The sequence below is a fragment of the Manacus vitellinus genome, unplaced genomic scaffold (genome assembly GCF_001715985.3).
Source record: "Manacus vitellinus isolate BGI_N305 unplaced genomic scaffold, ASM171598v3 scaffold_2_pilon, whole genome shotgun sequence".
Classification (NCBI taxonomy): domain Eukaryota; kingdom Metazoa; phylum Chordata; class Aves; order Passeriformes; family Pipridae; genus Manacus; species Manacus vitellinus.
Genome location: NW_021940208.1, coordinates 29,629,593 through 29,654,182, shown reverse-complemented (window position 1 = coordinate 29,654,182; position 24,590 = coordinate 29,629,593). Strand labels below are relative to the sequence as shown.

Below are 24,590 nucleotides of genomic sequence, written 5' to 3'. Positions count from 1 at the left end.
CCAGGAGCTATTCGCAGCCTGCCGAGAGCTGCCCTCCCACCGACAGCTACTCCCAGCCTGACAAGAGCTACTCGCAGGCTGGGAATTACCCAAAACCCGAAGGGTACTCGCAGCCTGAGGGCTACTGCCAGCCCACCGAGAGCTACCCGCCTGCTCAGAACTACCCACAACCTGAGCAGTACCCGCCTGCCGAGAGCTACTCACAGCCCAAGAGCTACCTGCCCCCTAATAACTACACATCCCCCGCTGCCTGGCACCCACCGGCCTTTGGAGTGCGACCGCAGGGCCCGCATGCAGGTGAGGGACGTGGGAGAAGTCGTCCCGTGGGCCTCTGGACTCCTTCCCATCCCACATAGGCAGGAGCCCTGGGGCTGTCCTGAAGCCTTGGGGGGTGGAGGACCCTCCAAGCATGCTAGTCATACAACCCTCTCTCATCTCTTCCCTCTCTCTTCTGTCGTCTCTAGACCCTTCGTCTCTTCCCTCTCTCTTCTGTCGTCTCTAGACCCTTCAGTGGGCCCACCGAGGTAGTAGGAGGGAGGAGGGACGTTTTACCAGCTGCATGTATAAATGGCTCTTTTTTTTTTCCCTGTTCCAAAGGTGGAAATGGTAATTTCTCCCAGAAATGGCAAGGCAAGCAAGTCTCTGCATTTGGTAAACGTCCAGAAGAAAATAATAAGCCAAAGGTACGGGTTGGGGTCCCCAGCACAAGAGAGAAGTGGACCTGTTGGAGTGGATCCAGGGGAACACCACAAAAATGATCAGAGGGCTGGAGCACCTCTCCTATGAAGACAAGAGGAGAATTGGGATTGTTCAGCCTGGAGAAGAGAAGGGTCCAGGCAGACGTTATAGCAGCCTTTCAGTATTTCAAGGGGATTTACAAGAAAGATGGAAACAGACTTTGTAGTAGGGCCTGTAGCGATAGAACACAGAGTAATGGTTTTAAACTGAAACAGAGTAGTTTTAGATTTGATGTAAGGAAGACTTTTTTTACCATGAAGGAGATGGGAGGCTAGCACAGATTGTACAGAGAAGTTGTGGATGCTCTATCCCTGGAAGTGTTCAAGGCCAAGTTGGATGGGGCTTTGAGCAGCCTGATCTGGTGGAAGATTGCCCCTGCCTATGTCAGGGGGGTTGGAACCAGACAATCTTTGAAGATCCCTTCCAACCCAAACCATTTTGTCCGTCTGTGACGGTGACAGTGTTGGGGGTCTTGCCCCATGGTGCTATAGAGATCCCATACTCTTGTCTAATATGCCAGCCCTTACATATGACAGTGTGTAAATATTGAGCCTCTTGAAAGATACATTTCAAGGAAATTCTAACACAGGTTTGCGTTAGAAACGCCCTTACTGTGGCGATGCCTCAGTGCCTGAATTACATTAATGCTCTGTGATATTGTGAAGACCACACAACCAGATGACACTGATGTGTGTAGTGGGAGAAGGAAAAATCTGTGCTACCCTCTGAACTAGTACATGTCATGTGGGGACAGTCATAGTCTGTCTTGATAGGGAAGAGACTCAGAGCTGTAGCCTAGTTTGCCTCACAGCCCTCAGTAAGTCTGTGCTAGCCTGGTGCATTTGCAGAAGTACTTCATTGAAAGGTGGTAGTGGAAGAGATGAGTGCAGTGCACTTTGTTTAGGAGATAAGTGATTTGAACTTAACTTTCACATTGTTAGCTTATCTTTGAAACTTTTGAAATGTCTAACTGATGGCTTTATTAACAAAAATATTCACGATAGTGCTTTGCAACTAATTAAAAATAGAAGTATCTTGTAACTGCAATCTTGAGATTATTTCTTTTTTTTTTTTTTCTCCAGACTAAAAAGAAAAAAGAACCAGTTTTCTCTCATTATTGTGATACCTGTGACCGTGGCTATCAAAACCAGGAGAAGTATGATGAACATATGTCACAGCATAAACAGGTTGAAGAGTTTGGCTTCTTTCATTCACGTTTTGATTTTAAACTTTCTGCCTGATAAGTAGTTAGCTGTAGTCACTCTGTGAATGGAGGACTTAGCAAAGAGATTCCAGAGCTGTGTGAAGTAGTAGTGGAGGACTTTTTTCTGAATGCTGTGTGTAAGGGAGGTTTTAGTTGTATTTTTGGTTTTATTACTGAAGTATTTTTAAATGTTTTCTTCTGAAGTATTGCTAAATGATAGGAATTAATTCACTGATATCAGTATAGCATGTACAATTTTTGTGTGGAAAACATTTTATCGCAAAGATTTAACATTTAACTTTATCACAAAGAACTATCAAAATTTGAAATTGGAGTGTCTTGCAAATTTTCCCCTTAGGTAAACTTCACATTATCTCTAGTTATCAGATACGTTGGCTGCACTGGTTATACTAAAATCAGATTATATTTAAAAACGTGTTATCCCTTGTTACTGTTTTTACAGTTGCCTTTGTCTAGAACCTGAGTAGCTTAAACACTCTATATAATAAACCGTGCAGGTATCTGTCACTGAGTTTGTTTAAAGTGTACTCAAATGCTTGTTCATAGTCTGTGTAATTTGGTGTGTTTTAAGTTCACCCTCTTATCTTGCAGTGCACAGAAGAAGGTTGCAATTTCAGTGCACATGAGAAGATAGTTCAGATACACTGGAAAAACGTAGGTATCCCTCTGGGCCCAAAACATGAGTCTATGCCATCTTTACCATAGTCCCTTTTCTCATTCTTCAGTGGTTTCTTTTCGTTCATCTGGAAAGGAAATATATCACCTCTGAGTAGAATGTGTTTTAAGGCAAGTGGATGAAAATATGTTGAAAACTACGTGTTTTTTTTTTAATGGATTAATTTTGTCATTGCTGTGTGCAGTGTCACCACTTTTGGAGGTGAAAACAGTGTGATACTGCTATAGCTGACATAATGATGCCTTTTTTTTTCCTTCCCCTTTTAAACACCATTGAATACTTCTTCCTTAGGCACACGCACCGGGTGCTAAAAGAATAAAATTAGATAGTCCAGAAGAGATTGCTAGATGGAGAGAAGAAAGAAAAAGGTAAGACTTGTGGCCTATGAATTTGTTTTGCTGAATTTTCCCCATGCGATCATTAGATGACAGATGAAGGGCAATAGCAGCATGTACTTGCTGCTGCTGTGCTGTTCCACTGACCCTGCAAAACTCCTGCAGTAGTAATCTGTATCAGAATGCCTTAGGCAGGAGAGTGTGAGCTGCAGAGACTATAATAATTTGTACTATTATAATAGAAGGCCAAATATCAGCTGAGAAGAGATAGCTTTCCCAGATGTTTGATCTGGTACCCCAGGTTAGGTGAATGTCTTATTCCTCTTAGCCTGATCACTGATCACATTTTAAGTCAAAATGTGTGTTTATGTGGTGTTTTTCTAATAGTTAAAAAATCTGGAACTGTTGTACAGACTATAATTGTAATCTGTCCTGCTGTGTGCAGATTTCCACAGCTTAAGTTGTCCCAGTAGACTGCAACAGGGAGTTTTCCTAATTTTTGAGGACTTTCTGCATTGCTTGACGCTTTTCTACTGAAAGAGAACAGCATCAATGAATGATATTGTCTCAGGTAGTGTAACTTACATTGTATATAGGGTGCAAGGTAAAGTTCTTCTGTATGCAGTATTTCTCATAATTTCTCATTCTCAGATGTAAAAGCTTATAACTTTGTTCTGTTGAGCAGGACTGAAGTGTTTAAAAATTCATACTGTACTTCCATAGACCTTATCTCACAGATTTTTTTTTTTCCTCAGAACTGAACAAATTAAAATCTGCCCTGTTCCATCAGGTGAAAGATACTGTAGGCTTTCCTCACTTCTGTTCATGATTTAGAATATAGTCTTGCAAGTGATCAGTGCATGAGTTTTGTTTCTCTGAGCAGGAGTCCTATATGCAGAGTAGGTTGTGATACAAATTTAATTTCTAGATCTGTGGTGATGAGCTAGGGCAAGTTTAGTGTTAGGTTAGTTTTCGTTCCAGGGTTTCCTTTTATTCAAAAGATACGTGAAGGCTTGGTTTTTATTTGCTTTCAGTCTGCATATTGCTGTCGTGTTTTTCAGGAGCCTACATCTAATTTTCTAATAGTAGCTCCAAGGAAAAAGGTCAGTACTCATGTACAGTTTTTGAGTGAGTCTTTGCTACTCATCTTCAACTTTTGATACACTTTTTTGTTTTGTGAGGTGTTCAGGAGAGTTCCTGTCTAGTAGTTGATTCTAAGGTTTAAGTGTGATGTTTAAGGTGTATATGTCAGTATGTGCTCTACTGTTTACTAGAACATTAGCAAAGTGTGAATTGAGTACAATCGTGATTAAGATACTGTTTATGTAGAGAGTGGGTGCTGTGAGTCACAGCAGCCTTTATCTACAGTTAATTATAAGGGTGATGCTCTGCTTGAGATGGTTTTGCTGAGGTTCTAAAGAATCTCATGGTAGATACTGTTGCTTTTTTATAAATTAATATAATTTGGCTGTGATACAACATTGCTGAAAGCCTTTGCTTGCAGCACTGCAGTGAAATCAAAGGAAATAAAGTCCTGTGGTCACAACCACCAACCGAAAAAGGCGAAATGGGATTAGGACTGTCTAAGCCAAACCACTAGATGGAGTAGTGCTGTGCCTTATTTTGGTACTTCAAGCCTTCTGTGGGCATCTTATTTAGCCGTGACGGATGGGTATAGAATGACTACCTGGGTGGCTTTTGTTACTCTTTGTACAGCAAGGAAGCTCTACGAGCATCCTTCCTTTTTTAATTAAAAAAAAAAGGGGGGAATGGGGACAGGCAGAGAGAGAAAGCCATCTGGAACTTTTGTGAAGCTTTAATTGGGTTGCCAGCAAAGCATCAGTTTAGTACTGAAGGTCTGTTGTTGATGTGCAGTAAACATTGCATTGTACACAAAAAAAGGACACCAGAGGGAGTCTGAGCTATTAAGCAGTCTTGGCTTATGGTGACAGGAAAAAATCTTTTTCTTTTTAGAAGCCCCAGTCAGAGCTAAGAATGAATCTTTTTAGGTCATTAGTAGTTTGTTTCTAATTAGGTTGCAGTGATTTAACATGTATGTTTCCATATTGCATCCTGTCTTGCTTGTTCTTTCAGTCGTTGTAAATAATTACTTACAGAGTTGAGATTTTTCTTCTTAGTTAGCTGCTGTGTTGCTCAGTTGTGTATCCTGCTTAAAATCTTCTAGATAGAGCCTGTGTTTAAAGTGCAGCCTTACTTGTGTAGCAGAAGGAGAAGAGATAGTAAGAAGTATCTCTCAATGAAGTATGCTGGGCTGGAATGCTGTTTCCCTGTTGAACCTGCTAAACCAAGCAACCTAATTAAGCAAACAGCAATAGAGATAAAGTTCTATGGGATCTTACGGTTTCCCTGTGTTTTGCAGACAGATGGTTGTGAAGTCTGACATCAACTTTTCTTGTTTTGATTTGTTCTGTCCTTTACAAATGTTGAGAAATGTGCTGTTTTCAGCGTATTTTTTCTTAAACGTGAGCTTAAAGGGAATTATCTGCAGTACATTTCCTTAATGTGTCAGAATGGGATAGTGCTGTCTTCCCTTCTTCCCAAGTGAGATCTGGGTCTGCTAGCCCATCTGTTTCTCACCAACTCTTCTTGAGCAAAGGTTATTAGTAAGAATGTGGCAAGGCTGCTCTAGTCATTAAATGTGCTGTTGCTTAGATTTTAATACAACACTGGAAGATTTTCGTCATCTTGTGTGTTGCTTGTAAATTCTCCCCCTCCTCCCCCGCTTTCTTTAATCTGTTGGGGTTGGTTTGTTCAGATAGGGATTGTCTGCTGTATTTCCTTGCAGTATATCTCCTAGGCTGAGCATGTGCTTAATGAATGAAGTCCAGTACCATTAACCACATCACTTTTAATTAATTTGTGGTTCTCTAGTTGAATAATGATAATTCTAGAGTAGCTTGGAATCCTTCCTGGTGTTGCATTCATAGTAGTTAAATATGTAATATGAAAAATAAATTCTTAGAAGCTGGTAAATTAGAGAAGGCAAAGCAAAGTAGAAGGAATGTGTCAGTAGATCAAGGTAAGCATAGATACAATAACGTTTACTCTGATCTGCAGGGATGGATTAGCAATCTCTCTCAGCTAACATGGTAAAATCCGATGTGGGACAGTTAAACCAAGATTTCTTCAACTTTCTGTTGGGTCTCTGTTTCCTTTGGGCTATCCATGTCCCCTTTGCTATCCATGTCCCCCTTTGGTTGTGCGTATGCAATTTAGATCAGCTCAGATTATTGAGGCATTTTGATCACAGTGCTGTTCCTATTAAGTTAAACTTGTGTAACTCTTGACTCAGAAATTCATTGTGTAAACTGCTATAGAAACAGGTCTCTTTTCTGTTAGACATTGGCAAAGCTCTGTTTTTTCACTGCTTGCTAAGAGCAAGTTTACTCTGATGTTTATGTGAGCAAGATAGAGTACACTGGTCTATAAAAAGAATGTATGGCTCTGGCTAGTGCACTCACTTATTGAAATAAAAAATCTATTCACTAAAACACATGAGTGATTATGTTCAATGTCACCATTCCCTGTCTCTGGAAGCTTAGGGTAACCTTTACCTGCATGTCTCACTTTGTTGGTATATATCTAATATACTCAGCTTGAAAAAACAGTTTTCTGGTGTTATCTTGACAATTTATGCTGAAAAACTTCCAATTTGGATTATAGAAGTGTCTATGGTTGGAAACTGCAGCTGCTCTGAAATAGGGCTGACCTCTCAGGCAGTTCTGGTTTCATGAAATCTACTGTGCCAGACCATCACTTCCTGGTTTAACTCTCCTTTACAGTAAGTTGCTTAGGTTTGTAAAGCCTTTGTGGGGACTGATGAAGCTGTTTGTATTCAAGCTCTGACAAGCTGTTTGCAGGACATAAGCGCTGGGCTAGTTTTTCTACTTCAGTCATGTTTGTAGGTAGCATTTTAAGAACCTTATTTCTTTAGGGAAGGAGGAGGGCATGCCATCTTCGAAGGGTTCAAACCCTAGTCAGCTCATTGTGTTTAAACACATGGCCTTTTATGTGGAGAGATTCAGTCAGTATAGGTTCTTCCTTCTGCATTGTCACACCTATGTTCAGAAGAAGTCTTCCTAAATTTAGCCTTCCAGAATAAGAATTCTGTATATAAAAAGATTAAATTCCTCTCTTTTTGATTTTTGGTCTCACTTGAGTACTTTGTGGCTGTCCTTTAGATAGTGAAGTTTACAAAGTCTACCATAAACCTTTACCTCAAGACCATAATGTTTCCATTGTAGGCATCTGCCTCCACATAGGGTCCAGTTGAATTTCCCTGCCTCCATGAGTAGATCTAGCCATTGCTAGGAGGTGCACAGACCTCTTTGTACGGGAGCTGCAGTACCTGATGAGTTCTGGAATTGCATTGGGCCTGGTACATTGGAGTGGGTGGGTAACTTCGGTCTAGGCCTCTTTGGACTATTTGATCTTTGCAAGGTCAACTGGAGTTGACTTGGCCTACTAGGTCCCACTGTGACCCACTGGTGGGCTTAACCCAGCCTTGTAACACAGAGCACCTGGGGAGGAGTAAACCCAGTCTACCACAGACCTGGGCTGATGACCTGCGGATTCGAACGTCTAGAGCTTACTGCCCACCAAGTCCTTAGATGGAAGAATAAAGTCACTCATTGTGAATGAAATGAAACATTGCATGTGTGCTCTCACAATAGGTACATTTTCTGCACCAGTGAGTAAACAGAGTTGGAGAAAATAAACAGAGCCACCACAGGTGCCTTCAGATGTGCTCCTGCGGGTGTGCTAGGACTTGCGACTTGAGCTCTCGCCAGCTGTTAGTTACTGCCTGTGTCAACTGGAAGGGTGGTTTGGGAGAAATCTGTCGATCTTGGCAATGAATCGCACTGAAAGCCTTCGTGCAGTCCATAACGGTGGCTTGGTGGAGGGAGTGGTAACTCATAGGAATGAAAGTGGGAGGCATTCATGTCTCAAATCATGTTGCAAGAGCATGTCTGAATATGTCCTTAACTAGCATAAGTACTGGAACACTTTGAAGACTCCTTTGTTCTAGGATTTAGGGTCTTCCCTTATATTTGAAAAAAAACCAATTTTTATGACAAACTTGGGGGTTTTTTGAGCACAACTACTTATTTTATAACTCACTCTTCTCCTGCGAGCCTTTATATGTGTGAAGGAAAGCACCTTATTCCAAAACTGTGGAGAGGTGCCAAGCACAGAAGTCTTTGTCAATGCGAAGCTCTTGAGATTAAAGAGTTCACTGCATATTTGTTGTGTGCTGGGAGTGTTATAACAGGGATGAACAAATGTAACTAACAGGGAAGAGCAGAGATAAAGCATCACATCCCTGTGCTCACTTGAGCTGTATGGTGGATTTCTGGGAGAAATCCAATGAAAATAGATGTTGACAGCTCGTGTTCAAATCCTCTTCAAGGAGACAAGTTCTGTAGTGTGTTTAGGTTTGTCTCATAGAAAATGCTTCTCTTTTTCCCTTGGTATGTGGTTGAAGCTGTCTTGAATCAATGTGACACAACATTCATGCTGTAAAATGGGGAAAATGCATGTGATATGATTAAATATTTAAAGAAAGATATGTGTCTTTTTTGATAGCTATTGAGAAGCTGTTCTGAGTTTCTCTTTACTCCATTTTAATAGACATCAAATATTTATACTTTGTGTTTCCATCCAGAAGCTGGGGGACTATGTGCATGTGTTTCTCATTTACCATCTTTATCTCAAAGCACTGAGATTTAGCTAACGAATGTTTGCAGAGCAACTACTGTAGCCATTTTTGGGCTTTGGTGGTAAAAAGCCTTGCTCTATGGTCTTTGCATGTTAAAACCAGTGTGGCATTTTTCTGTAGGAAAGGATTTTAAGGGAGGTGGGGAACGGAAGAGAGGGATGTTTTGGGAGATGGTTATAACAGTAGATTTCTTTTGATCTGCATGACTTAGCAATTTTTCTTGAAGCTGGAATTAAAAAGAGGCAGTAATTTTGGTGAACTAGAGGTCAGCGTGCAGCCACGATGCTGAATATTGCTTGAGAGGAAACTTGTGTGCTTTTCCCAAACTGTCACATTAAAGGAAACCTGTGCACCCAGAAGCTGTTCCTATAACTTTTTTTTTTTTAATATTACAAGAATATGGCAGTTAGTTTGCTAAAAGCATGTTGTGCCTTTTAGTGTCATTCAAATAATCCAGTTGAAGTTCTGTAAAAATAAAATTGGAGGACCAAATGATGCTGTTATATACTGGAACAAGCAGAGAGTCAATGACTGTAACCAAACTGTTTGTCTGTAGCTTGTTTGATGGGTTGGTAAATTCTAAGCAAGATAATTTTGTTTTTTCTTTTTTAATCTGGATGTGTAAACATAAATGCACTTGGGTTTCTTTTCCCCACCGGTACCCTTTTAAGAGAGGAACAGTCTGTTAAAGTTCCATTAAAGGTTTAAAAAATCTGTAATGTTTATAGAGGAAGCTGGTTTGGTAAAGGGGGAATTGAGAAAGTACAGTGAATCCTTTAAAAGCCAGTGAAAATTTTTTTTTCTTCTAGGAATTTTCCTACATTGGCCAATATTGAAAAGAAGAAGGCGATGCAGGCGCAGAAGGAGGAAAGGGGAGAAGTGCTGACTACGCAACAGTTTGGGTAAGTGTTTTGAACCAAGCTTGCTGCTTTCCTCCTTCACAAGTGTGCTCTCTTACTGTGGTCTCCCAGAATTTACTGCTTCCACTGTATACACAATCTAGCTGCCCTTTAACAGAGGACAAGTCATGTGACAAACTGCAGATGTAATATTCTTTTGTTTACTTCACGGTGCTTCAAAGTCCACTTCAGTTAAATGAAACAATAACTGTATTAAAAATCTGATAGTCTTGCTTAATTCTGTACTCAGGCTTATTTGAGAAAACCACATTCTAGTGGCCATTCATTAGATCAGCATAACCTTGGTCTCTGAAATAGTAGTAATGGGGACAAAATTCATGCAGCATAATAAATCCACGTGGTCTAATCCTTTAATGCCTGAAAATGGCCAGGAGAGATTTTATGGGCAGATTTGGCTTCTTAATCTCTCCTTTCAGATGATAAATCAATAATCAAGTGAAAAGGGGAGAAAGATTTAACTTTATTTTCATAAAGTTTTCATTATTAATTAAGTAGTGCTGCTTCTTTCTTCTTATCTGTCTGCTACCATTGTTCTCGTCATGGATTTTTATCCATTCTCTGCCTTATAAATTAATTTCCAGTATGGTTTTGTTCTTTTCTCTTCCCTCAGTATCATTGTTAGGTGGAACCAACTAGCTTCATTAGCTCTCATTTAGTACCTGTGGGAAGATTTTTTTTTAAAAAGTGTTATAATGAGCCACATTCCTAAAATATCACTTGTTTAAACTAGAAGGACTTTGCTGGAAGGCAGGAGCAGACTCAGTCCTAAGGGGCTCTTGCTAAGTGCCATTTGCTGCTGCATGGAAGTGAAGCTGGGGCTTGCCTAGGTTTTTTTTTTTTATGGGCGATGGTGCCAAACAAAACAAAACTTGCACCGTGGTAAAGTGGTTGAACTAGTGCAGAATAAGAAGCTAGTTTAATTTGTTAAATGTTGACAGTGCAAATTACCTTGGTGCAGCATGGACTTCAGAAGATCCAACACTTACCTGCCCCCTCTAACTGGTTGCCTTTCATAACTTTGGAAGGAAAGACTTACAGAAGACTGAAGTAAAACTTCTTTCAAAGAATATAAAGTTGCAGAAGTGCTTTGGATCCAGGAAACCAAACCTAGGCCTTGAGACTAAAGCTGCAAACATATGTAATATTATGTTTGGAGATTCTTATGAGCAAAGATGAGTTTTCCTTGTCACAGTAACAAATTGTTTGATGTCTGCAGGTTTATTTGCTAACTTCTGTGGCTCTGAGTCAGATGCATTATGTAGTCTTAAATGTCTGTCGGCAATTCCATGCTATTACATTTGCTAGTAGCTTTATATCCGGAAAATTGTTTGGAAAAAAAAAAAAGCCCTCAAAATTGTAGGTTGTTTGCTTTCACTTAGTGACCTTTTACTCTGGTTGATTCTAGAAATGTCCTCTTTTTTTCCCCTCCCTCCCCTGAGCTGCTAGCAGTATAGACTTGATGAACTGTCCATTTCTGCTTTGTATATCAACAGTAAAGATTCTGGAATTGGTGCTTATCTGGCAAATTTACTGATGCACAAGGCAATAAACAGAATACAGCTTGTTCTGTGCAAGCTGTACTCTTAAAGCAAATGGCTAAGTAAGATTTAGAAAAGATTAGATGCTTAACACTTCTGTGGCGCTTTCCATTTGTGGTTCTCTGAAGTGCTTTACAACTGCTAATTCTCAGTATCCTTGTGTGTAAGATCAGAGATGCAGAAGGACCACTTTGAAAGTCTGTCTGTTGTCTTGCAACAGCAGAGTAATAGCGCATGGCTCTCTGTCCCCTCTGAATGGGAAGCGAAGAGCAGTATGTCTTTCATGAGCAAACGGTAGAAGACAGATGCCAGGCTGATGTTTGTGACTTTGGGGTTTCTTTCTAGGTGTTCGAGGCCCCAGGGAACTTTAAACAACTAGAAGTGTTGTTTTTAATCCTTGGTCAAGGACAACACTTATATTTGCTCAATATCTTTTAGGTTATACAACAACATGCTGAATTTAGAACCTGGTTGTACAAATTCAGAAATGCAGTTTTCTCTCTAGATAGAGTTGATTACGGGAGCTAATATTAGCTGTCTTTTGTGGATGAGAGACTGATGCACAGGAAGGCAGTGGCTTGCTACTTGTGCCACGGGAGCACTGTACTGTGGTGGGTGACACTATCAGGGCTGAGCAATCAGTGGTAGGTGCTGTCGTGAAATGATTGGAGAGTGAAAATAAATAGGTTTCGGTGTGATATAAAGTCATATTGACTGCTATGACAGGCCATGTTCTCTTCTCAAGAAGGACTTAATTGATTTGGAAAAGCATAGAAGTGAGCAATGCTGGTAATGGGAACATTTCTGTACAAGCAAAGTAGTGGATGGCTTGGAAGGGCTGTATGATGGGGGCCTAGAAAAATTGCATAGCTGGAAGATGTGAATGAAGTGTGGTTATACACTGTTTCTTGTAACTCAGTAAGGATGGGGGTACCAAATGACTGTTTTAGATGTCAGAATGAAGACAAACCAAAAGAAGTCCCTTGTCAATACAGCATCCCACAGCATGAGGCGCATGGTTGACTAGGGATAATAGGACCTCTGCCATGCTGCAGGTCAGGCTAAGGCAAGTAGCACTGGTCAGAATGAACCATGGGGCTCATTCAGGAAAGTAGATCTTGTGGTTTTTGCTGTTGTAATGTAGTGATATTAGTTCCAATCTTGTTTTGGTGAATTAAGTTTCTGTTGCTTGAAAACAACTGTTTTCAGGAAATTTAGGTTGTCTTTTCTGTCTTTGTCACGCTTATTCTCATATCTACAGACTTTGACTAGAGCTTAACAAAGTCAAAAAATGACTTTGTTAAGCTTTCCATGTATCTTCCTATAAACATGCTTTGTGTTTATAGGATAACCTGGAAGATTATGAAACCATGGAAGATAAGTGGAACCAGCATGCTGTGCTTTTCCTGTATTTTAGGACCTGTTCCTTTGTTTCAGGTTTTTTAAAAATTCCTTACCTTGATAGACATTTCTTTTATTCCTTCTCCTTGGAGTGGAAAAGGTGAATGGCATATTAGTTGCAGGCAAGAGTAGGTAATCATTGCAGCTGATGGTGTCAGATGGCTGAATGGATTTGGTGCAGCAAGATGCTTCTCTGAGCTGTAACCAGAAAAAGGAGACTTCAGCAGTGGAAGTATGCTTAGAGTAGATGCTTTCTTTTTCGTTTCATGTTCCTGCTGTTTTGAATTACTTAAATGCTTAAGTCAGGGGAATACTTGTCATCTTGGTTCTCTGAAATGAAAACACCACTGCAGATGATCAAGGAACTTGCTTAGCCTGTGTACCCTTAGCCTTGTTAACTTCAAACTGTTCATTCAGGTTCCAGCATTGTCACATTACCCAACCAATGAGATGAGCTGTGACTGCCTGTCTGGTCTGTCACCATACGTTAGCAGAGCTGGTGTAAGTCCTGCCGTCATTATGTGTTGCTGAACCTTAAATGTGGGCCTGATTTTATTCTCATAGCTTATCATTTGTATTGAGATTTGTGTTCCTATTCTCCAGCAAAATGAAGGGGATGTGGAAACCTCCAGAAAATGGAGAGGCTCGTGGGCATCAAGGAAGGCACAGGAGAAGACAATGGCGCCCGTTCTGGAAGAAATTTAGGAAAAATGGTGGGGATTATCATGTACATAGAACTCAAAATGAAGCTAATGGACCAGAAAACAGCACGTGTGAAAAGGAACATGAAAAACAAGAGACTTCGGCCGGTCAAGCATATGAGAAGGACGTGGACCCTCTCGGTCTTCTGGCAAATGGTGAAGTTGGTAAGATGAAGGAACTTGGAGAACTTTTATTTTAAATAGTTGTTTTAAGTTTAAATGCTAAAACTTTTACTTGCTAGTCGCCGTTTTGGAAGTCTGACATAAAGTTCGTGTGCAGCTATTACACATTCTGTTGTAAATACTGTATAATAGTGTAAAAGACATACACCAACTTAAGTTGCTAAACTAACATGTAAAATAAGAAAATATTTAGAAAGCTAGAAGAAGAATAAAGCTTCAGCAGTCAAATTATTTTTTAAAGACTATTAAATATTCCTTTGTGGTTTTGAAAATAACAGTATTTAGAATGTGAAAGCAAATAGATTTCCTTGTATGAGTTAAATTTATTACTTAAAATGTCAGTATTTTTCTTATAATTCTGTTCTTTGTCGTATTATTACTCTTGATATTCTCCATATGTGTGTTCTCTGAAGTATTGCTGCTTAGTTTTTGGGAGGTTTTTTTGGTAAGCATGTCTTGTTTCCACATGCTGGCAGCAACATAAATTCTTCAGATATAATTATTTATAATATAATCAGCAGTGGTGCAGTACTCTTAGAATATGGCATGTAAGCTGACTTATAGTCTTGCTATTTTTAGCAACAAGTGTAGAATACATCCCCTGGAAAGATGTTTGCTGAGTTTTTCCTCTTGAAAACATAATCTTCAGTTAGTGGGAAAAAAACTCAGCATCCCCATGCAAATTGTTTATTGCACTAATCTCTACATGTTGGGAAACTTAAGTATGCTTAAATATATCTGTATTTCCCCGCAGCATCTGTGTTTTACTTAATGATAAAAGGTCTAATTATACCAAAGTACAGCTAGTAACTTCTGTTACTATAGGCAGAAAAGGAATGTAGTACTTGCTTATTACACATTATTAAACCCGGTTTGCAGCTTTTTAGACTACTGAGAAATGTAGCCAGAACAGATAATAAAAACTGCAATATAACTAAGTAGAATTTTTAAAAAAATAATACAGCTGAAATCCATGATTTTACTGTAAAGGTACATTTTTCTGGTGCAACTGGACATGCCTATCTCGTATTGGCCTTTTTAGCCACCAGCGTGCTTGCAACAAACGTGGGTAGAGCCCTTCCCAAATCTTCGTTCGCAGAGCCTAGCCATGATGAGATGACATTTTTCTGGACTTTTTAAGCCTTGTATTTTTTAATTAATGAATTTACTTAAGTTCTGTTTAGTCACTAGTTATCTTCAAAGCTAAGGAATTGAATAGAAGGTGAGAAAACAGAATTTTCCTCTTGATTTATAAGCAGAAACAAGGTAAGGTGATGAACCTGTCAGGTGTAAAACTTGGAGGAATCTACTGACCAGAAACAGGCAGTTGTACTCAGTAGTGCATAATGCTTCCTCCAAATATGTTACTCTCAAAGAGAAAATGTAGTCTAGTAAATGTGTTTTCTTAATTTTATAAAAAGGAAAATAAGGGTAAATATTTAAAATTTAACAAAAATAAAAAGAAAAGACATCCAACCACAGTATACACTCAACTTTTTGGATGAGATAGAAGAAAAGCAGCAATGAATCAAAATAAGTGGAAGTAAAAGGTACTTTATAATTGCATAAGTATATGCAGGTGCTATATGTTCTCCATTAGAAAAATGCACTGAATTTGGCATGAGCTGCGAATGTAATTGCAAACTGGCATGATTACTAAATCAGAGAGAATTGACCTTTCTCAAAAAGTAAAAAGAAGCAGGTAAGTAGTTTAGATAAATTACCTAAGTATTTATCAAAAAGTTGTTTTACCAATCATGAGTTCCAATTAATCAAATTGCCAATTTCTAATGTTATATTAAAAGAGAATAGAGAAATTTGTGATTTCAAAATAATGATCTCAGAACTGTTAATTTCAGTAAAATCTTCTTAGAAGTGTGAAGCAGCTTTCCCGCAGGGCAGGCTTAGACATACAGGGGATGGGAAAGGGCACAACTCTTCCTTTGTGAAAATAAGGTTGCAACCAGTCTTTTTCTAGAACTACCAACAAGCTAGTTTTTCGAAAGGTTTTTAGTAGTGGGAGGGATGTGTCTGCATATATACATACATTTAAAAAAAAAATACAAAATTTGTGTCCAGGTGTATTACTAAAAAGGATTTCTTAGTTTTCCTTTTAACTGTGGCAGTGTTTACCTGAGAGTCTTTCCAACATTTTACTTCATATAGATCCTTTGTTTCAAACTAAAACCATCACAATTTTGCATTTTTATTTTTAGGGATCTTTTTCTTCTAGGCCTCTGTTTTCCTAGTATCCTTAAATTCAGTATTCTTGGTCTGCTTGCCTCTTGTCTTCCTAGTATTCTCTTTTGGGGTGGTTCAAGAGTATAATACTTTGCTTACATGTGCATCCATAATGCTCTGCAGGGATTTAAGTATCAAGTGGTCTGAAGTACTGCTGAAAACAGATTGTCTAATTTGTAGGCTTGGTTCTCAATCTCCCTTTTTTTACTGTCCAAAAATGTCTTTGCTCTTCAATTCTCACTATGAATGATCTGAATTCTCCTTTTTCTTTTCTTTTTTAATTCCCCCTGACTGGCTTTTAAAACCTTCTCCACGCTCTTGTGTCTGCAGGACTAAATCCAGCAAGACTTCAAAATGTATTATGAAATCCTCTCTCTCTCTTTACCTACATTTGGTAATAAAACCTATAATTATGTTTGGTATGTGAAGAAAGAAGCAGAAAGCTCAAACTTGTGTTCAGGAGACTTTTTGTTTCAGTAACGTTGCTGGCAGGACTGTAAACCAGCGGAGACACAAGTTTGCCAGCAAATGTCTGAAGAGGGCAGACAAATGTGGGGTTTTTCTCTCAGTCCATGGTGCTGAGCAATGGTACCCAACATCAGGCTTGTGTGGTGGCAAGATGGGGGTTTAGCAGCAAGGCTGGCTGTTGGCATGCAGGATTACTAGGAAAAAATCCTTCTCGCCTTTTCTTTCCCTGCAGAATCCGACAAGGACGAAACAGCTGATGAAGATGGGAGGCTGGGTCTGACAGTTGTTCCCAAGCAGGTGACCTCTGCCCTTAGTGCCTTGTCGGTCAACTATGGCAGCGCATCCGACAGCGAGCCTGAAGGTTCGTAGAAGCACATCCTTGCCCTTTCTACCCTGTGTCACACCGCGGTGATGTGGGCTTGCGCAAGCAGGACATGTGGGTTTTTTGCTTGCCTTTTCTCAGCAGCATGTCCTGGGTTGAGAGGGGAGGCATAAAATGTCTTTGGTTAGGTTGCATGTCATTGAATTTTCCAAACCTTTTTTCCCCCCTAGCTGGGGAAAAAAAAGCAACCTGTTTTCAGTCTTGCCTCAAATCATATTTGAATAGTCCCAGGAAAAAGCTGTTATGCTCACCCTGTGAACTAATTTCCATGTCCTTAAGGGCTTTTTCCACAGAAGGCTGCTGGGTGTTGCAGTAAGACTACGAACTCTAGTACTTGTATTTTGTGCTTCTCTGACTGTATGCATCAGTGTATGGTGAAGAATTGCTGCTGCTGCTTGTTTTTGCAAATAGTTACTGTGCCTTACTTGCCCAGGATGGCCTACCCAAAGTTAGAGAACATCTAGCAGGCCATGAGCTGAACTTGGGCATCCTCTGCCCTAATTGTATTATGATTTTCTCAGCAACCAAATTTGCAGCAAGCTATAATGTGAAGCAGAAATAATGTACTTCATAAGTTATAAGAAGGTAGAGGTTTGAAAATCTCATTCAGCTCTTACTCCTTCTATTTTTCTTTTTACATTGCTGAATTTAAATATCTTGTTTTCATTTCTGTGAATGTTTAGAGATTATTCTTTGTATTTAAAAAGAAAACCCCAACTAAATAAACCCCTCCCTTCCTCCAAGTAAACCTTGAACACCTTCACATGAGGTTATGTGAGCAAGAATAGTACTAACGAACTGCCAATGTGTGGGGATATAAGCATGTTAAAGAGGCTTTTAAGTTTGAGATGAAAGTGTGTTCTTTTTCTTTTAAGAAATCCCTGTCAAGACTGCAACAAAAGCTGAGGAGAACCAGGCTGTGCTCAGAAATATGCCTCAAACTACTTATGTTCCTCAGAGTCAAAACTCAAATCAAAAACGTCCGGAATATGCAGGCACGAAGTTAAGAAGCTCAAATTCAAATGCACGTCCCCCCAGAGGGCCTGATAACTGGGGCAAGAAAACATTACCTCTCCTTCCAAAGCGCCGTCCAACTCTGCTGGAAATGGTAATAGTCTTAGTGCTAAAATAATGCCCCCTGTGCAAGAGTAGAACTATTTGTGAGTGGTTCTTTTCTTCCCTGTGGGAAGTTAGAGCAGTCTGTTAGCAGAAGGTCTGTCTTAAAAATAGTGAATGTTTCACTTGGAGAAGGTGTAGATGCTTAAATAGACAAATAGACATACCCTGGTGTGCATTCAGGTAATGACTGGTGAGCACAAGATGACAATCATGTGCCTTACATGAGCTGCACAAAGAACGAAACCTTTGTTCCTCTCTCTTCCCTTCCCTATGGTAGTATCCAGTGGGTTTTGTTTGTGTGTAATCCCATCAGCCTTGTTCTGATCTTCTTCCATTTGCTCTCAACGTTGCTATTCAGCTGCCTTCCTCTGGTCAAGGAGTAGACACAATTTTTTTTTTCCACATACAAAGAGACCTTGTTGATAAATATGTTGGTGACTTAAACTACAGAGTGGTGTTGAGCTCCAACCTGTGCGCACAGGGGTTTCTTCTCTGTAGGTGTGTTTAGATCAATCTGAGGAAAGGACACCACTGGCACCTTGAAAAGCAACAGGTTGGTGTCTCAGAAGGGTAAAAAGAGGTTTGTAGGGGTAGCACGAAGCAACCTATTTGGCCACAAACATTGGTGGCTTTCTTTAGAAAACTCCAACAAAATTTTGGAGCTTTTATTGCATTTATTGCTCAAAACCAGTATGAGATAGGTAGACTGCCTTCTGTAAATAGTCAGCATAAAGCTCTCCCATCAAGGGAAAACTTGGTATGGGCAAAACACAGGAGAAAGCAGGGTGGCACTGACATCAGGGCTCTGAAATAGCACGGGATGTTTAGGCAAGAGATACCTGATAAGGTACATCCCAAGCTGCAGATGTGGGAGAAATCCCTTGGTAGTCTTTTTAGCACATAGTACCACCGCTGCCAAGAATTAAAGTTCCTAATGACTGAAAAGGAAGTGTTTGTCCTTTGTGTAGCTCCCTAAGCATGCAGTTGCTGTTATCTCTTGCTCTTCAAAGTTGTTGGTGATCAAAGCAGTGACAACTCTGGAAGAAAGTCAGATGAAGTCCCACATGCTGAGAGAAGCTGGCAAAACAAGAAAGCCTGAGCTGAAGCTTGCCAGTGTAGTCCATTTTTAAAGTTGCGTTTTAGTGAGGGCTTTTTGCCCTTTAATGTTGCTCAAAGCTGTTGCTAATGGAAGTGTACTGTGGCTGTGAATCATAGAGGAGTGCCTTAGGCTTGCAGGTAGGCTTCCAGTGTCATCAGAAATAGTCAGTGTGTAAAAACCTTGAGAGGGAGCAAGGCTGAAATTCTACAAAATGCATCCAAATAAAAGGGGGGGTGGTAGGAGAATAGCTGCAGATATCTATTGACAGTCATTTGCAGTGAGTTGAAGCATTACTAAAATATGTTTATTGCAGCCATGCAAATAGTAATGTGTATTTAGTCATTCTCTATGCTGACAAAATAAAAAACTTGTGTAGTATCACTCCACTGATACTCATCCCTACATTAAAAAATAAAATACAAAGATACAGTCTTTTAGAGGGTGATGGTGCATCCCATCTGTGCCTTAATTTGTCCATTTGGGAATTCAGCAGTTTCTCCCAGTCAGACAAAGAGAACATCACTACACTGTCCCTTCTCTGCCCTAAAGGACATCTCTTAGTTCAGATGGAAGGTTCCCAAAGGCTCATTTTAGTTGTCGGCTGCTTGTAACACCTCTCAACAGCTAGTCTAAGTAGAAATATGCAGACTTAAAAGTGGCTGGTTAAACACTGTTGAAACTTATAATAACAAAAAAAGCTGCTTTGTGACGTTTCAAGCCAAACTAAGCCAGATCTCCTGCAATGTGTAATACAGCTCTCCTGCAAATGATCAGGAAATTACAGATTTAGCCACTTGCTTCAAATCTTTTGTTTGTTCAGAGTATTAATTCTGCTGACACTTGCAATGACAAAAGTTCCTTCAGCTCCCTGGCTGATAGCTTTTTTATTTTTTCCCCTACAACCAAAATGAACTTCAATGAGGTTAAAGGAGGTGAGGGAGGCCTCTAGCACTTTAAGCTACTAGATTTAGGTTGGTGTATTATAGCCCAAACCAGTTACTGCTGTTTAAATCCACAGTACATCTGGTACCTGATGAAACATGCTCTTTCCTTGTATTTATCTTTTACTCATAGGGGATTTAAATTAAAAATGCATCAGATATTAAATTACAGATACAGTATAACTTAGAAAGTGTAATAGATGCTTATAGACTTGCTAACCTGAAGTACTGGAATGCATGGCCTAGTATAGTCCATGATATGAGAACATTGTCATCTCAATCTACAGTCAGATAATTGGGAAGGAAATCCCTTGTATTTAAGTATATTCAGTGATGCTCTCTGCTGCCTGAGCACACTGAGATGACGTGTTAATCCAAAGATACCACCACATATGTCAGCTTGTTCTAGCTACCTTATTGCTTCAATGGTGCTAAAAGAACAACGCTTAAACATGTGTACTTTGGGCATGTGACTATTTTTCATCCTCTTTCATCTATTTGTGACCATTATGAGCCTCTATCACTAGAGCAAACCAGCCTTCACTGCTCTAACAGCCTGCTTCTGCCCAGAGGGGCAGCTCCCTGCCTGCTGCCTCCTCTCTGGGTGCCTGGACCCACCTCTTCTCTGCTGTACTGTGCCCTTTGCTGAGCCTGCTTGGTTTTTGACACGCACCCCACTAAAAAAACACTCAGACAGTAGAAAATCCTGGAATACCCCACTACTTGCTGCTAATTGTCAGGTTCGTTTTTTTCTGGCTGCTGAGTTGAACTGGGGCGGTAAGAGGTCTGATCAGCATGTGCTGATTTGAGGGAGGGGATAGCAAGCCTGTAGATGGCCCAGCCCAGCAGGCTGAGTGGTAGTGCTATCAAATGTGCTTGCTGACTCTGCCAAAGCCCCAGTCAGGTGGTGAGAAAGCACCAAAGGAGAGAATACCCAGCCTTCTTTTGCTGTGTCTGTATGGCAGTCTCCAGCCCTTTGTGTCCAAGACTTGTGTGTGAGAGCCAACTGTTTAAATTCAGAGAAGTAGGAAATCACTGAGCAGACCCACACGTCTTGTATCAGCTACAGAACAATAGATCATCTTCTCTTTTTTTTATTTCCAGTTACTGGCCCAGGACATCCGACATGAAAGGAATGTGATTTTGCAGTGCGTTCGATACCTCATCAGAAATAACATGTTTGGACTTCATTTTAAAACAGAACCACAAGCTGAAACAGCAACTGAACAGTCCTCTACAACTACAGTGTCTTCAATGGACAAACTCGATGAATCTAATTGTTCCCGTAGCTCTGACCTTCAGGTAGCAGGAGGACAAGAAGATGCATTATTAATAGCCCAGGATGAGAAAGAACTTATGGATCAGACTTCACAGATGGTTCACCTGGCAGATGAGGACACATGGGAAACCCCATCAATTCAGTGTGAAGGAGCACCATAGAGGATGTCTGTTGGGGACAGTAAAGCAAAGGCTTACATTTTCTACCCAACTGATGCTTTTTGAAAGACATCAGTATAACAAAAAATCATTAAAGTACACAGTGAGAGCTGTTAAAACCACTTTCCTGATCTGTTCTGCCTAAGGTGGCCATTTCCTTGGAAAAACAGCATCCATGTTCAGCAGTTCCATTTCCCTATGACACAAAGGCAGCAGTGGCACAGAGTATGACCTTCCCTAGAGTAGGTGCAGAAAGCCCCACTTCTGAGCTTCAGAACTCTGAATGTTTTACCTTCTTATGAAATGTGTGTCAGTCCATCACCAGAGCCAAGTAGTGTTGTGGTAGGAGGGATCTTCATGTGAAGTCATGGCCTCGTGTGTCTGGCGTATCTTGAGTGTCCAGAAGTATTTCAGTGTAGTTTTGAAATGACGATTCAGTGCACATATTTTTTTACTTCAACTGTTAAAAGATATATCCAGTATAATTCTAATATATCCAGTGTTAAATAAAGAAATTAAATGTAACATATAACTGACCTCTAAAAGTACTGCTTACACCACGCAATCTCTTCCTCTCTGAATTATTTATTAATTGAGCCAAGAAATGGAAATAAGGGTGCAGGCTGCTGCAAGAAGCCTTTTTTACAAAATTAATAAATAAATATACTGTAACTGCTTGCATCAGTGCTAGGTTGCTGGTTTACATCAGTATTAAGCCATAGGCCTTAATTGCTGTTAAAGTTATTTCCTGACAAATCTAACTCTTGAAGCAAATCCTTAATACTAAGTTTAGAAAGCTTACCAAGAGTTACTGGCTTGTCCCTTTTCAATATGCATTGAGAATTTATTAGTTGGCCTTCTGGAAGAATATCTTCCTTGGTACATTGATATGATGCTCCTACAGCACCTAGCAATTGATTTTCTCGTGGGTTTGTGCGTACAGCTGTAGTGTTGTGAGCACTAAAAAAAAAGCATCAACCAAGGTTTAGAAACAAACTTAGTCTTTTGATTACATTGTGCATTTGTTTGCCAAAATGCTTCTTGTCGAAGGCAGGTGTTAGTTTGTCACATTGACACCAAAAATATGCCATGAAAATAGTCTATTCTCAAAACCTCCACTTCAGAATCTGCTCTTTGTCTTTTAGTCATGGTAATGTTACAGCTAAATGTTGGGAGCTGGTTTTATTTTTTGTTCTTTGGTAGATGTTTAGCCTTCCATTCCACCATCTAAAATATGGAGACTCACATGAGTTTTTTATTGCCTAATAGCTGTGTTTTCTTTTCTTTAGTTCCTTAACTTGTGCCACACATCCCATTTGTGGAGTATAGAAAATAAGAAAGAGTTGAAAATTCAGTCCTGCTGCTCTGCTATTTATAGCTACAACTACATATTGTGTTTGTAATGCACTGTCTAAATTTATGGAATTATATAAATATCAACACCCTTGTAAAATTGTGTATCTTGAGAATATATGTGCAGAATAGAAGCAGTGATCATAAACATTTATATTTCCAAGGCAGATGATTCATTCCTCCCATGATGATCTCACGAGCTCTCTCAATCTCACTGACTTGCCTCTGGCTCTTACAGTTCTTACTGCAATGAATATACCAGCAAAGGACCCTCAGCCATGGAGATTTGGCACTTGGGCAGAACCTGATTTCAGTGGAGTGGTACCAGTGCTGTTGAAAGCAGAGGTAACAGCTGCAGGAAAAGAAATAGGTGTCTTAAAATTGCTACTAAATTGCACTTTAAACAATACTGTCCATATTGAGGTGATGTCAGAGCTTTCTTTGACTGTACACTCTGACCTTATGTTTAAAAAGACAAAACCTTTACCCTGACTTCCTTATACTATGTCATTACAACTTGAGAATATTAAACTTTCACACAAAACCAAAAACTTTGTCAGACAAAAATCTTTTGAAAGTCTCTTCCATGTAGATAGGAAGAAGTAGGTTTCTTTGGAGGGAGATCTGTATGTGGCATAAATCAGGAGTTTTAATCTAGGACTTGTTGCATATGTGAGGAATTGCTATTTTTCTCATAACAGGCCGTTTCCACCAACTCATACAGCAGACACGTGGAGACATACACTGCAGTGATGTTAAACCCTGAATTACAGTCTTGGTCTGTGAGTAGGTCTCTGTACCTTCCTCTTCCCTACTTATCTTTTCCTGTTCTTCCAGACCATGTTCAGACTTCACATGCCCTTTCCTACTAATCAAGAATGTGCTTTCTTAGTACTTTGGTTTCAGCCTTTATATAGGAAAGCTGCCATAATGACCTTTTCTGATACTGTCAAATGCCTGCAGGCTTCTCTGGTCCCTGCAGCTTTTCTGTTAAGGGTTAGGAGAGGTGCGTTTTGTTCACTCTAATAAAATAGCTGTCTTTGTCTGTGTAAGAAGAGCCTGTTGTTTCTGACATGCTGCAGGAACCAGTGTCTTTATTAGGCTTTGTGTAGCTTTTAGCTTTCTCATTGTCTTGGTTTGGGGTATGATAGTTTCTTAAGGGTTTTTTTGCAGTATTATTAGGACAAAAAGAATCCTACTGCTCAGTCTTTGTGACTCACTTTAGATAAAAATATTCCAGTGACAACCTTCACACTTCTGAAATTTTATTTTTTATCTTTCTTCTTTTATAACTTAGCTACTGAAAATGTAATTGTGGGTGTCTAGTTTAAATTCAGTACCCTTGGGCTTTGGATTTCTTTTTGTTTGTTTTAAATCCCTCTCACCCTACTGAGCTAGAAGAGTTGAGAGAGGGAAGAAAAAAATCAGACTTTACTCAGTTGTAGTGGTGCAGCTTTGGCAATTTAGGCTTGGCTGTGAACAAAATCACTACTACAGCACAGCTGCTCCTGAGAGGGTAAGGGAAACAAATGGTGTGCATTTCTACTCTGTAGGATTTCTTGGTCAGTGAGGGTCTTTGCAACTGATTTTACATGTTGATGTTGCAGTCTTTGCATTGAAAGCACTAGAGATGAGGTAGCTTCGTTAGCCCTGCTTGAAAGGGAGAGAGATGTCCCTGCTGCCAGTGCTCTGATTCTCTGTCATAACTGGGTGTCCCTCATATTTCCCCTTGTTCCTGTGACTGCTAATCCAAGTCATATGGTGCAATAATTTTTTTGAATAACAGTCATACAGTCCTAGCAGGTCTTAGATATTTAAAAAATGTTGAGGAACAAATACAGACTCTTTGGGCAGATTGTTCTGTCAAAGGCGGAAGCCTGTGCTGGAATACTGTATTCCCTAAGCTGTCTGTCTGGCATACTGTGTCATTGTGAGGTTACTCTTGAATGCCTATAAAAGCAAATGCAATTGGAGAAAGTTTCTGAGGACTGGTAGGAAAACAAATAGCAGTTAAAGAGGATCTTGGGACCTGTGGGCTCATCAGCTTCACCTTGACCCCGGAGAAGGTGAAACAGATGAGCTCGAAAACCATT

The 24,590-nt window shown here is 39.9% G+C and overlaps 1 protein-coding gene across 1 annotated transcript in view; it reads left to right on the top strand.

Annotated features, from left to right (window-relative positions):
- The window catches only part of NUFIP1 (nuclear FMR1 interacting protein 1), a 25,868-nt gene extending 2,883 nt beyond the window's left edge, over positions 1 to 22,985 (top strand). Inside the window, exons 2-11 of the mRNA XM_018071521.3 lie at positions 5 to 297; positions 598 to 683; positions 1,821 to 1,925; positions 2,555 to 2,617; positions 2,931 to 3,007; positions 9,524 to 9,616; positions 13,177 to 13,439; positions 16,399 to 16,527; positions 17,424 to 17,656; positions 20,812 to 22,985. Of these exons, the coding sequence (XP_017927010.3) occupies positions 5 to 297; positions 598 to 683; positions 1,821 to 1,925; positions 2,555 to 2,617; positions 2,931 to 3,007; positions 9,524 to 9,616; positions 13,177 to 13,439; positions 16,399 to 16,527; positions 17,424 to 17,656; positions 20,812 to 21,147 (1,678 nt within the window). The 3' untranslated portion in view covers positions 21,148 to 22,985. The remainder of the gene's footprint in view (positions 1 to 4; positions 298 to 597; positions 684 to 1,820; positions 1,926 to 2,554; positions 2,618 to 2,930; positions 3,008 to 9,523; positions 9,617 to 13,176; positions 13,440 to 16,398; positions 16,528 to 17,423; positions 17,657 to 20,811) is intronic.
- Positions 22,986 to 24,590: the final 1,605 nt, after the last annotated feature.